This window comes from Mustelus asterias, chromosome 13, assembly GCF_964213995.1.
Source record: "Mustelus asterias chromosome 13, sMusAst1.hap1.1, whole genome shotgun sequence".
Taxonomy (NCBI): domain Eukaryota; kingdom Metazoa; phylum Chordata; class Chondrichthyes; order Carcharhiniformes; family Triakidae; genus Mustelus; species Mustelus asterias.
In genome coordinates this window covers 56,018,579-56,033,181 of record NC_135813.1, presented here as the reverse complement: position 1 = coordinate 56,033,181, position 14,603 = coordinate 56,018,579, and the positions used below count along the sequence as shown (strand labels likewise).

The window sequence follows — 14,603 nt, the reverse complement described above, 5'->3', positions numbered from 1 at the left end:
TTGTTTCCTCATCCCTACATAAGCTTCCCTCTTCCTTTTCACAAGACATTCCACCTCTTTCGTGAACCATGGTTCCCTCACTCGGCCATTTCCTCCCTGCCTGACAGGGACATACCTATCAAGGACACCCAGTATTTGTTCCTTGAAAAAGTTCCACTTTTCATGAGTGCCTTTCCCTGACAGTTTCTGTTCCCATCTTATGCCCCCTAATTCTTGCCTAATCGCATCATAAGTACCTCTCCCCCAATTGTAAACCTTGCCCTGCCGTACAGCCCTATCCCTCTCCATTGCAATAACAAAAGACACCGAATTGTGGTCACTATCTCCAAAGTGCTCTCCCACAACCAAATCTAACACTTGGCCCAGTACATTTCCCAGTACCAAATCCAATGTGGCCTCACGTCTTGTCGGCCTATCCACATAGTGTCAGGAAACCCTCCTGCACACACTGCACAAAAACTGCCCCATCCGAACTATTTGACCTACAAAGGTTCCAATCAATATTTGGAAAGTTAAAGTCCCCCATGACAACTACCCTGTGACCCCCACACATATCCATAATCTGCTTAGCAATTTCTTCCTCCACATCTCTATTACTATTTGGGGGCCTCTTGTAAACTCCTAACAACGTGACCGCTCCTTTCCTATTTCTAACTTCAGCCCACATTACCTCAGTATGCAGATCCCCCTCGAAGTGCCTTTCCGCAGCTGTTAAACTATCCTTGATTAACAATGCCACTCCTCCACCTCTTTTACCAGCTTCCCTACACTTACTGAAACATCTATACCCCGGAACGTCCAACAACCATTCCTGTCCTTGTTCTACCCACGTCTCCATAATGGCCACAACATCGTAATCCCAAGTACCAATCCACGCCCCAAGTTCATCTACCTTGTTCCGGATGCTCCTTGCATGGAAGTAGACACACTTCAGCCCACCTTCCTGTCTACCGGTACCCACCCTTGACCTTGATACCTTCCCCAATACCTCACCACCCTCAACACTGACTTCTGGACTACAACTCCTTTTCCCACTCCCCTGACAAATTAGTTTAAACCCCCCTGAAGAGACGTAGCAAATTTCCCTCCCAGGATATTGGTGCCCCCTCCTGGGAGGCCAATCATCCGGGGGCCAATCCAGTTAACTTTCAGGATACTGCCTATTCTTTCTTAAACATGAAGACCAAAACTGCCCAAAATGTTCTAAATGTGGTTTCACCTGTAGAATTTTAGTAATCCCTTTGGATAGGTGCAGAAAACATAGGGTTGTTGTAGTGGGGGACTTTAATTTCCCTGGCACAGACTGGAAAGTGCTTAGAGCTGGGGGACCGGACGGGGAGGAATTTGTAAAATGCGTACTGGAAGGTTCTTTGGAACAGTATGTAGATAGCCCGACTAGAGAGGGGGCTATACTGGACCTAGTTCTGGGAAATGAGCCCGGTCAGGTCGTCAAAGTTTCGGTAGGGGAACATGTGGCAAATAGTGACCACAACTCTGTTAACTTTAGGATAGTAATGGACAAGGATGAGTGCTGTCCTATGGGCAGGGTGCTAAATTGGGGGAAGGCTGACTATAGCCGGATTAGGCAAGAATTGGTGGATGTTGATTGGGAGAGGATGTTCGAGGGTAAGTCCGTGTCTGGCATGTGGGAGTCATTTAAGGAACTATTGATATGGCTGCAGGATAGGCATGTGCCTGTAAAAAGGAAAGATAGGAAAGGTAGGATTCGAGAGCCGTGGATAACCAGGGAAATTGAGGATCTGATTAAAATGAAAAGGGAGGCGTACGTTAAGTCCAGGCAACTGAAATCAGATGGAGCTCTGGAGGAATACAGAGAGAGTAGGAAAGATCTCAAACGGGGAGTTAGAAGGGCAAAAAGAGGTCACGAGATGTTCTTGGCAGGCAGGATTAAGGAGAATCCTAAGGCATTCTATTCATACGTTAGGAACAAAAGAGTTGTCAGGGAGAAAATCGGACCTCTCAGGGACAAAGGAGGGGAATTATGCTTAGAACCCAAGGGAATAGGGGAGATCCTAAATGAATACTTTGCATCGGTATTCACGAAGGAGAGGGGCGTGTTAACCGGGAGTGTCTCGGAGGGAGGTGTTGACCCGTTAGAGAAAATCTCCATTACAAGAGAGGAAGTGTTAGGTTTTTTAGGGAACATTAAAACTGACAAAGCCCCAGGGCCTGATGGCATCTATCCTCGACTGCTCAGGGAGACGAGAGGTGAAATTGCTGGGCCTCTGACGGAAATCTTTGTCGCTTCTTTGGACACGGGTGAGGTCCCTGAGGATTGGAGGATAGCGAATGTGGTCCCGTTGTTTAAGAAGGGTAGCAGGGATAACCCAGGAAATTATAGGCCGGTGAGCTTGACGTCCGTGGTAGGGAAGTTGTTGGAGAGGATTCTTAGAGACAGGATGTATTTGCATTTAGAACGGAACAATCTCATTAGTGACAGACAGCATGGTTTTGTAAGAGGGAGGTTGTGCCTTACAAATTTGGTGGAGTTTTTTGAGGAAGTGACAAAAACGGTTGATGAAGGAAGGGCCGTGGATGTCGTCTATATGGATTTCAGTAAGGCATTTGACAAAGTCCCACATGGCAGGTTGGTTAAGAAGGTTAAGGCTCATGGGATACAAGGAGAAGTGGCTAGATGGGTGGAGAACTGGCTTGGCCATAGGAGACAGAGGGTAGTGGTCGAAGGGTCTTTTTCCGGCTGGAGGTCTGTGACCAGTGGTGTTCCGCAGGGCTCTGTACTGGGACCTCTGCTATTTGTGATATATATAAATGATTTGGAAGAAGGTGTAACTGGTGTAATCAGCAAGTTTGCGGATGACACGAAGATGGCTGGAATTGCGGAGAGCGAAGAGCATTGTCGGGCAATACAGCAGGATATAGATAGGCTGGAAAATTGGGCGGAGAGGTGGCAGATGGAATTTAATCCGGATAAATGCGAAGTGATGCATTTTGGACGAAATAATGTAGGGAGGAGTTATACAATAAATGGCAGAGTCATCAGGAGTATAGAAACACAGAGGGACCTAGGTGTGCAAGTCCACAAATCCTTGAAGGTGGCGACACAGGTGGAGAAGGTGGTGAAGAAGGCATATGGTATGCTTGCCTTTATAGGACGGGGTATAGAGTATAAAAGCTGGAGTCTGATGATGCAGCTGTATAGAACGCTGGTTAGGCCACATTTGGAGTACTGCATCCAGTTCTGGTCGCCGCACTACCAGAAGGATGTGGAGGCATTGGAGAGAGTGCAGAGAAGGTTTACCAGGATGTTGCCTGGTATGGAGGGTCTTGGCTATGAGGAGAGATTGGGTAGACTGGGGTTGTTCTCCTTGGAAAGACGGAGAATGAGGGGAGATCTAATAGAGGTATACAAGATTATGGAGGGTATAGATAGGGTGAACAGTGGGAAGCTTTTTCCCAGGTCGGAGGTGACGATCACGAGGGGTCACGGGCTCAAGCTGAGAGGGGTGAAGTATAACTCAGACATCAGAGGGACGTTTTTTTACACAGAGGGTGGTGGGGGCCTGGAATGCGCTGCCAAGTAGGGTGGTGGAGGCAGGCACGCTGACATCGTTTTAAGACTTACCTGTATAGTCACATGAGCAGCCTGGGAATGGAGGGATACAAACGATTGGTCTAGTTGGACCAAGGAGCGGCACAGGCTTGGAGGGCCGAAGGGCCTGTTTCCTGTGCTGTACTGTTCTTTGTTCTTTGTTCAATGAAAGTTAACACCATTTGCCATCCTAGTTGCTTGTACTTGCATTCCTTGCATGAAAAACCTATTAACCTTGTGTGTAGCACCTTATCGAATGCTTATTGGAAATTCAGGTGCACTATATCTACTTTCTTTACCCTGCTTGATAATCCTCAAAAAATGTAAATTCATCAAACTGGATTTCTCTTCCATAAAACCATGTTAACTTGTTCTAATCATACTACACATTTTAAAATGCTTTGTTATATGCTCCAGTATTTTTGTTTAATGCTTTGTCCAAAGGTCTCACTACTGTTAGGACCAATAAAATACTCCAACCAGTGTTTTCTGACTCTTGGTGTTTAATATCCAGCCATGCTGATTCTACTTCCATGATCTTTCTGAGGCCAGGTCCTTTCTCATTAGTGTCCTTGCATCTTCCTTTACTGTCAGGGCTCTCTGTTCTTCTTTTCTATCTGCCTTTCTATCCAAAATATTTATTTCCCAAAATTGGTCATCTTGTAACCATGTCTAATGGCAATTAGACCTAAACCAGTTATCTCTATTTGTGCCACTAGTTCATCTGTGTGATTGTGGGTGTTTTGCGCATTCAGATAAAGAGTCTTCAATTTCTTTTTTACTATTCTCTGCCTGGACCTTGCTTAGTGATGCACAGTTACTGTTAAACACTGTCCCATTCTGTCCCTCTGCTTGTCTTTACCAGCATTGCTACACTGCTCTGTTGCCTTAACTTTCCCATTGGCTTTCTAAGTCTCCTGTCACCCAAACACACCCCCCCCCCCCCCCCCATCACAATTCCTTGTTGGTTTAAAGTCCTGTCCACAGCCCTAGTAATGCGATTGACCAGCACCCTGACCCTCGAGCCCTCTATAGATGGAGCTCATCCAAACAGACTAGCTCCCTCTTCCCTGGATATGAGGCTGGTGCTCCATGAAGCGTAACCCTACCCATCGCACCACGCCATGAGCCATCTTTTTTATTCTAATCTGTTTGACCCTATGCCAGTTGATGCATGGTTGAAAAAACACTCCAGAGAAGATTACCTTTGTTAGTTTCTTGAACCTTTAATTGTTATAAGAATGAAGTGGCAGAGGTCCAGTCAGGAGACTAATGAGGTAAAGTCAAAACAAGCTTATTAAGTTCTCAGTAAAACTATGACAAATGGGGATGGTGGTTTATAGTTTAGTGCAGATTACACTATCCATGTCTAGATTGGTAGAACGCATTAATGGTTTATCTTGCAGCTTAGATCTTCAAGTCTCTCTCCCTTGTGTCTGGTCTTGTTCTACCCCTGGAGAGTTTATCTCTACATATAAAGACCATCCAAGGCCACGTTTATCCTGGCTCTTTTCAAATGAACTCTTTCTTCACTTCAATCATCTTCAGCCCTGTGTATGAGGATAGTTTTATTGACTAACCAGGTATTTTAATGTAAGCATCACACCATTACATAATGTTTTTCATATCTACCTGTGGCTCTTACCTTGAGGTCTGTGTTCCAAGGTCTTATCCTCCAGAGGAGCCTGGTCACTCCTATCCTGTGTTTGTATGTGCATATGCAACCTTAGAAACAGGTTCAATGCTTTCACTTTTTGCTGCAAATAAGCTCTTTTAAATGTTGATATTTTCTCATGATCCTAATATTGGTATCTTTTCTATACTGTGCCCAGTTTCTAAATTTTCCTACTTTACTAGCAAGACAAGTTCGTAGTAAAATTACATTTTAATTTCTAATAAGTTAATTTTAACAATTAGTATTCTAGTTAGCAACCAAAGGATCTTGCATCTTTTTTCTGTTTAAATTTGGACCCTAACTCCTCAAGCTGTGATGTCTTGAGGAATATACATATTACAGAGAAGGAGGTGCTGGAAGTCTTAAAGCGCATCAAGGTAGATAAATCCCCAGGACCTGAATAAGTATATCCCAGGACATTGTGGGAGACTAGGGAGGAAATTGTGGGTCCCCTAGCAGAGATATTTGAATCATCGATAGTCACAGGTGAGGTGCCTGAAGATTGGAGGGTGGCAAATGTTGTGCCTTTGTTTAAAAAGGGCTGCAGGGAAAAGTCTGGGAACTACAGGCTGGTGAGCCTCACATCTGTGGTGGGTAAGTTGTTGGAAGGTATTTTGAGAGACAGGATCCACAGGCATTTAGAGATACAAGGACTGATTAGGGCAGTCAGCATGGCTTTGTGAGTGAAAAATCATGTCTCACGAATTTGATTGAGTTTTTTGAAGGGGTAACCAAGAAGGTAGATGCAGTTGATGTTGTCTACATGGACTTTAGCAAGACCTTTGACAAGGTACCGCATGGTAGGTTGTTACATAAGATTAAATCTCACAGGATCCAGGGTAAGGTAGCCAAATGGATACAAAATTGGTTTGATGACAGAATTTCTTTCATTAAATCAAATTTATTTAAAATGAAATTGTAGAAAGATGTACACATTTTGTTGACTAAGTAACACTTCTTTGTTTGTACATGAGCATTAATGTTGCCAGCTCATCACTGAGGCCTCAACTTGAAACCAAATGGTAGCTGTCCAAACTCATTAAAGTTTCCTTTAGCACAATGGAAGTAGGTGATGACAGTTCAGTTTGACATACTGATTTTCACCATCAGGAGTCATTTTGACAAAAGTATCAGAAGGCAATCAAACTGGAGGCCTGTGACCAGTGGTGTGCCTCAGGGACCGGTGCTGGATCCACTATTATTTGTCATTTATATTAATGATCTGGATGAGAATATAGGAGGCATGGTTAGTAAGTTTGCAGATGACACCAAGATTGATGGCATAGTGGACAGTGAAGAAAGTTATCTCGGATTGCAAAGGGATCTTGATCAATTGGGCCAGTGGGCTGACGAATGGCAGATGGAGTTTAATTTAGATAAATGCAAGGTGATGCATTTTCGTAGATTGAACCAGGGCAGGACTTACTCAGTTAATGGTAGGGCGTTGGTGAGAGTTACAGAACAAAGAGATCTAGGGGTATAGGTTCATAGCTCCTTGAAAGTAGAGTCACAGATGGACAGAGTGGTGAAGAAGGCATTCAGCATGCTTGGTTTCATTGGTCAGAACATTGAATACAGGAGTTGGGATGTCTTGTTGAAGTTGTACAAGACATTGTTAAGGCCACACTTGGAATACTGCATACAGTTCTGGTCACCCTATTATAGAAAGGATATTATTAAACTAGAATGAGTGCAGAAGAGATTTACTGGGATGCTACCGGGACTTGATGGTCTGAGTTATAAGGAGAGGCTGGATAGACTGGGACTTTTTTCTCTGGAGCGTAGAAGGCTGCGGGGTGATCTTATAGAGGTCTATAAAATAATGAGGGGCACAGATCAGCTCGATATTCAATATCTTTTCCCAAATGCAGGGGAGTCTAAAACTAGAGGGTATAGGTTTAAGGTGAGAGGGGAGAGACACAAAAGGGTCCAGAGGGGCAATTTTTTCACAGAGGGTGGTGAGTATCTGGAACAAGCTGCCAGAAGTAGTAGTACAATTTTGTCTTTTAAAAAGCGTTTAGATAGTTACATGGATAAGATGGGTATAGAGGGATATGGGTCAAATGCAGGCAATTGGGACTAGCTTAGGGGTTTAAAAAAAAGGGCAGCTTGGACAAGTTGAACCGAAGGGCTTGTTTCCATGCTGTAAACCTCTATGACTCTAAGCTCTCTCAGCATAACAACATACACTGGTTCCCATGTGGACCTTGAAAACTAGATTCTTCCCCACGCACTCCAAGTTCATCTTCAGCTTGAGCTGATGTCATCAGCCCTGGTCCTGGGATGGCAACATTCCGACTTCCTGCTCACTGCTGCAGAGAACAGTATCTATCTCCCCACCAGTATTATCCCTTATTACTACCACATTCCTTTTTGCTCTCCCCACTTGAATAGCGTCTTGTAGCATGGTACTTTGGTCATTTCTCATCCACCCTGCAGTTCTCATCCTTACAGACAGCAAACACCTCATGCTTGATGGATAAAGTCAGGCGCTATGTTCTGCTACGTCATACCTGCCTGACTCTCAATTGCATTCTCCTGTCCCAGACCACTGATCAATTCTGAAATTCTGCCAAACTTAACAATCCTTGCTATCATTTAAATAAATCTCTATTGTATCCTCTCTAAGGCTGATATATCTTTTCTAAAATGTGGTACCCAAATTGGGCACAATCCCCAGCTGCGATTTAACCAGTGCCAGTATTTATAAAATGAAAGATCCCATTGGTGTTCTAACAGTCTTCCCAACTTGTCCTGAGACATTCGTAAGCTTGTGCATATGCAACCCCAGTTCACTATTCCTGTACCTTCTTTTAAAATTATACAATTTTGTTGATTTGTATTGCCTTCCCTTGTGCTTCCTACCTAAATGAATCGCTGCTAACTTCTCTGTACTAAATTTTATCTGCCATATGTCTGTTCATTCATTAGCCAGCCAATGTTCTCCGAAAGCCTTTGTTTCCTGTACACCAAGGTCTAGATCGTATATAATGCTATAGTTAAGAAAGCCCACCAACACCTCTACTTTCTCAGGAGTTTAAGGAAATTTGGCACGTCTGTTATGACTCCCTCTACAGCAAGGACAGCCTTCCTCATAAGAAAACTGCACATACTACTCCACGCCCGGCCTCACCAATGCCCTATACAATTGCAGCAAAACATTCCTATTCCTATACTCTAATCCTCTCGCTATAAAGGCCAACATACCATTTGCCTTCTTTACTACCTGCACACTTACTTTCCACAACTGGTGCACAAGGGCACCAAGGTCTCACTGAGTATCCACCTTTCTCAATTTACACCCATTCAAATAATAATCTGTCTTTCTATTATTGCTACCAAAGTGGATAACCTCACAATAATCCACATTATACTGCATCTGCCATGCATGTGCCCACTCTCTCAGCCTGTTCAAATCATCTCTGCATCCTCCTCACAACTCACCCTCCCACCCAACTTTGTATCATCTGCAAACTTGGAGATAATACATTTAGTTCCCTCTTCCAAATTATTAATATATAATGTGAACAGTTGGGGTCCTAGCACAGATCCCTGCGGTACCTCATTGGTCACTGCCTGCCAATCGGAAAAAGACCCATTTATGCCAACTCTTTGCTTCCTATCTGCGAACCAGCTTTCTATCCATCTCAAGACGCTATCCGCAATCTCTTGTGCTTTTACTTTGCTATGTGAGACCTTGTCGAAAGCCTTCTGAACGTCTTAAATCCATCGGTTCTGCTTGGTCTATCATATTTGTTACATCTTTAAAGAATTCCAATAGATTCGTCAAGTGTGAATTCCCCTTTGTAAATGATGCTGACTTTGTCTGATTATATCACTCCTTTCCAAATGTTGAGCTATGAAATTCTTGAAAATGGACACTAGCAACTTCCCCAGTGCTACTGTTAGGCTCGCTGGTTTATAGTTCCCTGTTTTCTCTCTACTTCCCTTTTTGCTTAGCGGGCTTACATTGAATCTGTAGGAATCATTCTAGAGTTTAAAGAAGTTTGGAAAATGACCACCAAAAAAACTATTTTTAGGGCCACTTCCTTAAGTACTCCGGGATGAAGATTATCAGGCCTTATAAATTTAACCACCTTCAATCCCATCAATTTCCCCAAAACCATTTTTCTACTAATACTGATTTCTTTCAGTTCCTCGCTGAAACTTGTTTCTCTCAGAACTTCTGGTGCATTGCTTCTGTCTTCACAAAGGAGGACATGGATAAAGTACGAAGCCATTTCTTTATTCTCCATTATGAATTCTCCCAGTTCTGACTATCGGGGGCCTATATTTTTTTTAATCACTCTTTTTCGCTTTACGTACCTATAAAAACTTTTACAGTCAGTTTAGGTTTTATGTTCCCCGCTAGCTTAGTTTTATACTCTATTTTCCCCTTCTTAATCAATCCCTTGGTCCTCTTTTGCTGAATTTCAAACTGCCCCCTGAAGTCTTTTGCTTTTTCTTACCTATTTGTATGTTTCTTCTTTGAATCTAATACTACCACTAATTTCCCTTCTAAACTATGATTTGGCCATAGTTCCCTTACCACACTTGTGCCAAACATGAATAAACAACTTTTGGAGTTCACAAATGATGTTGGTTGAAGGAGGAATGATCAGGACATTGACTAATTTCAATAATGGACTGGCTCGTTATTGGAAAGTCTTAGGCTGGAATGTTACGACCATTCAGGCCGGTGGGATTTTCCCATCCAGCAGCAGTGAATGGAGATTTGGTTAGGCACCAAATTCTCCGACTTCACTGCAGTGGGAGTGTGACATAAACGGCACTTCCTTTGTACCGCACCTAATGTGTTCCAGTACTGATGTATGGCATTTGGATAGGTTTCTGGAGAGAGATGGAATTGAGAACTTGAGGTCTGCAGTTGGATCAAAAATTGCAGGTGTAGTACATATAATTTCCTGATATGCTGTTGAGAGCTTGCATGTTAAAGTGAGCAAGGAAGCTTATTTGAATTGAGGTCAGATGGGATTTTTCTCTCTCTTGCTGTCCTTATAGAACAAAACAGAGTAGGATTAAATAATCTTGTACTCTTAAGCTTACACTTTGAATTTTGTTTTGATTTGTTTATTTTTTCCTTCTAGCGACATGTCCATTCATGCGTTGGATGTGGACCCAGCGGAGGCTAAAGCTGTTATTGAGGAAGCTCTGGAGCTCCGTAGGAAGAGACAGGAATTGGCAACACAAGAAGAGGAATCAGATCTTCAACTGACACAACCAATATCTCACTTCACGTATGTAATGGTTAATAGGCTGTTTGTGAAATATATATTTGATATTTTGTGGCCTAAAATTTCGATATTGTACTGTCTCAGATTGGTGGATGTGTGCAGGAGAAAGAATGTTCATATACACATTGCTTATGAAATAAATAAATAGTCTGTTGTTCAACAATTGTGAAGCTGGATAAAATAAGAACAAATCTTACCACTGTTGTGCAGAAAATCAAGGTTAGAATTTTTTTTTTGGGCATTGCTGGCTAGACCAGCACTTGTTTGTTGCCTTTAACTGCTGCAGTCCACGTCGTATAGTTACACCTGCAGTGCTGTTAGGGTGGGAGTTCCAGGATTTAGACTGTGACAGTGAAGGAATGACGATATAGTTCCCAGTCAGGATCATGTGTGGCTTGGTGGGAAACTTTCAGGTTGTGGTGTTCCTATATATCTTGTCTTTTTAGATAATAGAGGCCACCGTTGGAAGGTGCCGTTGAAGGAGCCACGGTAAGCTCCTGCAGTGCATCTTGTAAATGGTACACACTGCTGTCACTGTGCATTTATGGTGGAGAGGGTGGGGGATGTTTACAGTAGTGGATGGGGTACCAATCAAACCTGCTGCATTGTTTTGGAAAGTGTGGAGCTCTTTGAGTGTTGGAGCTGCAATCACCCAGGCAAGTGGGGTGTATTCCATCAAAATCCTTAGGCTTGGGGCTGGTGGACAGTCTTTGGCGAGACAGGATGCAAGTTACTCAGCACACAATTCCCAACCTCTGACTTGTTCTTGTAACCACAGCATTTATAAGGTTAGCCCAATTCAGTTTCTGGTCAATGGGAACACCCAGATGTTGATGGTGGGGGAATTCAGTGAAAGTTCCCATGAATCTTTTTAATATTTATTAACACACATCTTCCACCTTCTTTCTTTCCACTATAGTATGGCTCTATTAGAATGTCCAATCCCACATACTTTATTTCAATCCACATGGATTCTGTTTCCAACCTTCCGTTAGTTATGTCTCTCCTTTCTAATTCTATTGCTATCTGTAATTGGAATTTACAGAATATTCCTCTTATTTCCCTATCCTTTCTGATTATGTTGCAATCACCAATATTTATTGCCTGCCCTGTCCTTTATGTCACCATATTTCAGTTATTACTCTTGCACGTTACAGATTATTGCCTCCAGTTCCTAGGTTTTATTTTCAATGATGTGTGCATTGCTGAACAGATGATTTAATGTATCTTTCATTGTTCCTTTTATTTTATTTTTAACATTCCTTTTATGCTGTTGTTTTATAACTGTTCCCTCATGCTTTATTTACCCTTGATCCCTAACCTACTCCGACCTTTCCTCTCATCTCCTACTTCTTTGTCTTCACATTTGGGTTATTTTTACCAGCTCCATCCCACTTTTTTACTAGTTTAAAGTCTTATTGACTGTCTTATTTATGCTTTCTGTCGCACTTGCAAATGATACCATGCTAACATGTAATGCTGTTTATATGCACAACTGTTTAATGATCTCCATCTTTCAGCCTGCAACTGCAAGTAGCATATGAGCAAAAATGTACTGCGAATGAAGCAAATACAAGCAGATTTTTAAGAGCACTTCATACAAAGTAATTCCAGAGTCAGGTGCTGGGAGCTATATAATGTGGAGCGAATAGTTGTCTTTACATCCCCCTCTCGTCCACACGCTGGCATCTGCACAGTGCTGACTCTTGATTGATTCGCCAAAGGAACCAAGACACACAACTGTGATCTATCACTGTCAAAACCTCTAAGAGCATCTGTGAATTATACTATTGAAAGACCAGTGCTTCAATTCCTGCAGGTAACACAGTCATTTAATGTATTGTTTTCATTTTCTAGGTGGCGATGCCTGGGTGAGAGTTTACTGGCTACGTACATGAACTTGACATCTTCTGAGCCACCTCACCCCAGCCTTGGTAGGATGATAGATCTTTGCATGTACAGAGATCCTTCCCAACATCTCTTAACATCACCAACAGGCACGCCTGTGAGCGTCATCCAGCCTAATCCCACTACTTCCAGTCCTGCACCAGTTGTGACAGCGCCAACGATGCCAGCACCAGCTGTGGTTACACCAGCAGCTCCAACTCCTGTTCCAAGTGTGGCAGAAACTTTAGCAGTGCAAGGTTTGTTTGAGAACCATTATGTGTGTGATGTGAAAAATGGTAGAATACAGCAAGTTTTGAAGTGATAGAAGTTGTACCCTTGAGCCAGTGTCGTTGTAAGAGTGATTTTTTCTAGATTGCCTTCTTATTGTGTTAGTTGCAATGGTTCTGATTACGTTATTCCATCACTCAGCAATCAGTACATTCTTCTGAGTCAAGATCTTCAAGAGTGAAAGATACAAGAAATAGGAGCAGGAGCAGACCATATAGTCTGTTGAGCCTACTCCACATTTGGTATGATCATGGCTGATCTTGGGTTTCAGCTCGATTTTCCTGCCTGTTCCCCAGATTTGCTAATCCCCTGAGAAGCTAAAAATCTATCTCAGGCTTAAGTATGTTCCAGAATGCAGGATCCATGACCCTCTGGGGCAGGGAATTCCAAAGATTCACAATCCTTTGAATGGAGGAATTTCACTTCATCTCAGTCCTAAATGATTGGCCCCTTATACTGAGACTATGCCGAGCCACCACCTTCCTCTCCCCCCTCCCCCAGTTTTACACTTCTTCAGAATTTTGTAAATTTCAGTGGGATCCTCCTGACCTTTGCAGGGAAAAACATGGCAGCTAAGGTGATCTCTTGCAAGACGAGTGAGAAGATGGAGAGAATGGCTAATACAAAAGAAAAGAATCCCTGAGCCAGGCTTGTATATCTCTAAAGGCTGATTTTAAGAACAGCTGAAGCAGATACCTAAGATTTGGCAAGTTAGCAGTTGGTAAAAGGGAAGTGGGAAGGCTTGGCGAAAGTTCATAATAAAATCCAGTATCCGGCACGGTAGCACAGTGGTTAGCACTGCTGCTTCACAGCTCCAGGGACCTGGGTTCGATTCCCGCCTTGGGTCACTGTCTGTGTGGAGTTTGCACATTCTCCTCGTGTCTGTGTGGGTTTCCTCCGGGTGCTCCGGTTTCCTCCCACAGTCCAAAAATGTGCGGGTTAGGTTGATTGGCCATGCTAAAATTGCCCCTTAGTGTCCTGAGATGTGTAGGTTAGAAGGATTAGAGGGTAAATATGTAGGGATATGGGGGTAGGGCCTGGGTGGGATTGTGGTCGGTGCAGACTCGATGGGCCGAATGGCCTCCTTCTGCACTGTAGGGTTTCTATGAACTACTTAGCTTGTCTACTGCTGGAGTACTTGGAACACTTGACATTCATTTATTTCTGATGCAAGTGATGGATGGATCTTGTGATTTCTTCCTATAATAAAGGTGCTATCTAAATGCAGGCTGTTTGTTTAGTTGAGCTATATTGCCAAATTATTTTGTAATTTATTTCTGCGCTTGTGTGCTTTATTTATTTTGTACTGTGATTATTTGAGTACTAAAACAGGAATTTTAGTTGTACCTCATTAAAGGAATTGACAGCACATTCCACATCTTGCCGAACCTAATCCCCTCTTATTGACAAATTCAATACCAATGTCAACAACAACTTGTGTTCATGTAGCATCTTTAATGTGTTAAAATGTCCCAAGGCACTTCAAAGGAGCAGAATCCAGCAAAAAGTAAGTCACAGAAGGAACAATCAGAGCTAGTGAAATTAAAGGTTTGTTTCAATGAATAGTCTCTTAAATGAGAGAGGTGTGAAGAGGCAGCAGTTTAGGAGGGAAATTCAAGAGCTCGGCCCTAGATAGCAGAAGGTGCAAATGGCAATGATGTGCAATTTAGGTGCATTAGCCATTTTAAATTGCTCCTCAGTGTCCCGGGATGCGTAGGTTAGAGAGATTAGTGGGGTAAATATGTGGGGTTGCGGGGATAGGGCCTGGGTGGGATTGTTGTCAGTGCAGACTCAATGGGCAGAATGGCCTCTTTCTGCACTGTAGGGATTCTATGATTCTATGTGGGGAAAGCCGAAGAAGCCAGAATTGGCAGAATGCAGAGTTCTTAGAGAATTATTTTTCTTTATTCTTTCATGGGATGTGGGC

The 14,603-nt window shown here is 42.9% G+C and overlaps 1 protein-coding gene across 2 annotated transcripts in view; it reads left to right on the top strand.

The window, feature by feature from the left end:
* Positions 1 to 14,603, top strand: part of cabin1 (calcineurin binding protein 1) — a 524,701-nt gene that overhangs the window by 26,507 nt on the left and 483,591 nt on the right. For both annotated transcript variants that reach the window (XM_078226800.1, XM_078226799.1), the window contains exons 7-8: positions 10,355 to 10,504; positions 12,359 to 12,645. In XM_078226800.1, the coding sequence (XP_078082926.1) occupies positions 10,355 to 10,504; positions 12,359 to 12,645 (437 nt within the window). The remainder of the gene's footprint in view (positions 1 to 10,354; positions 10,505 to 12,358; positions 12,646 to 14,603) is intronic.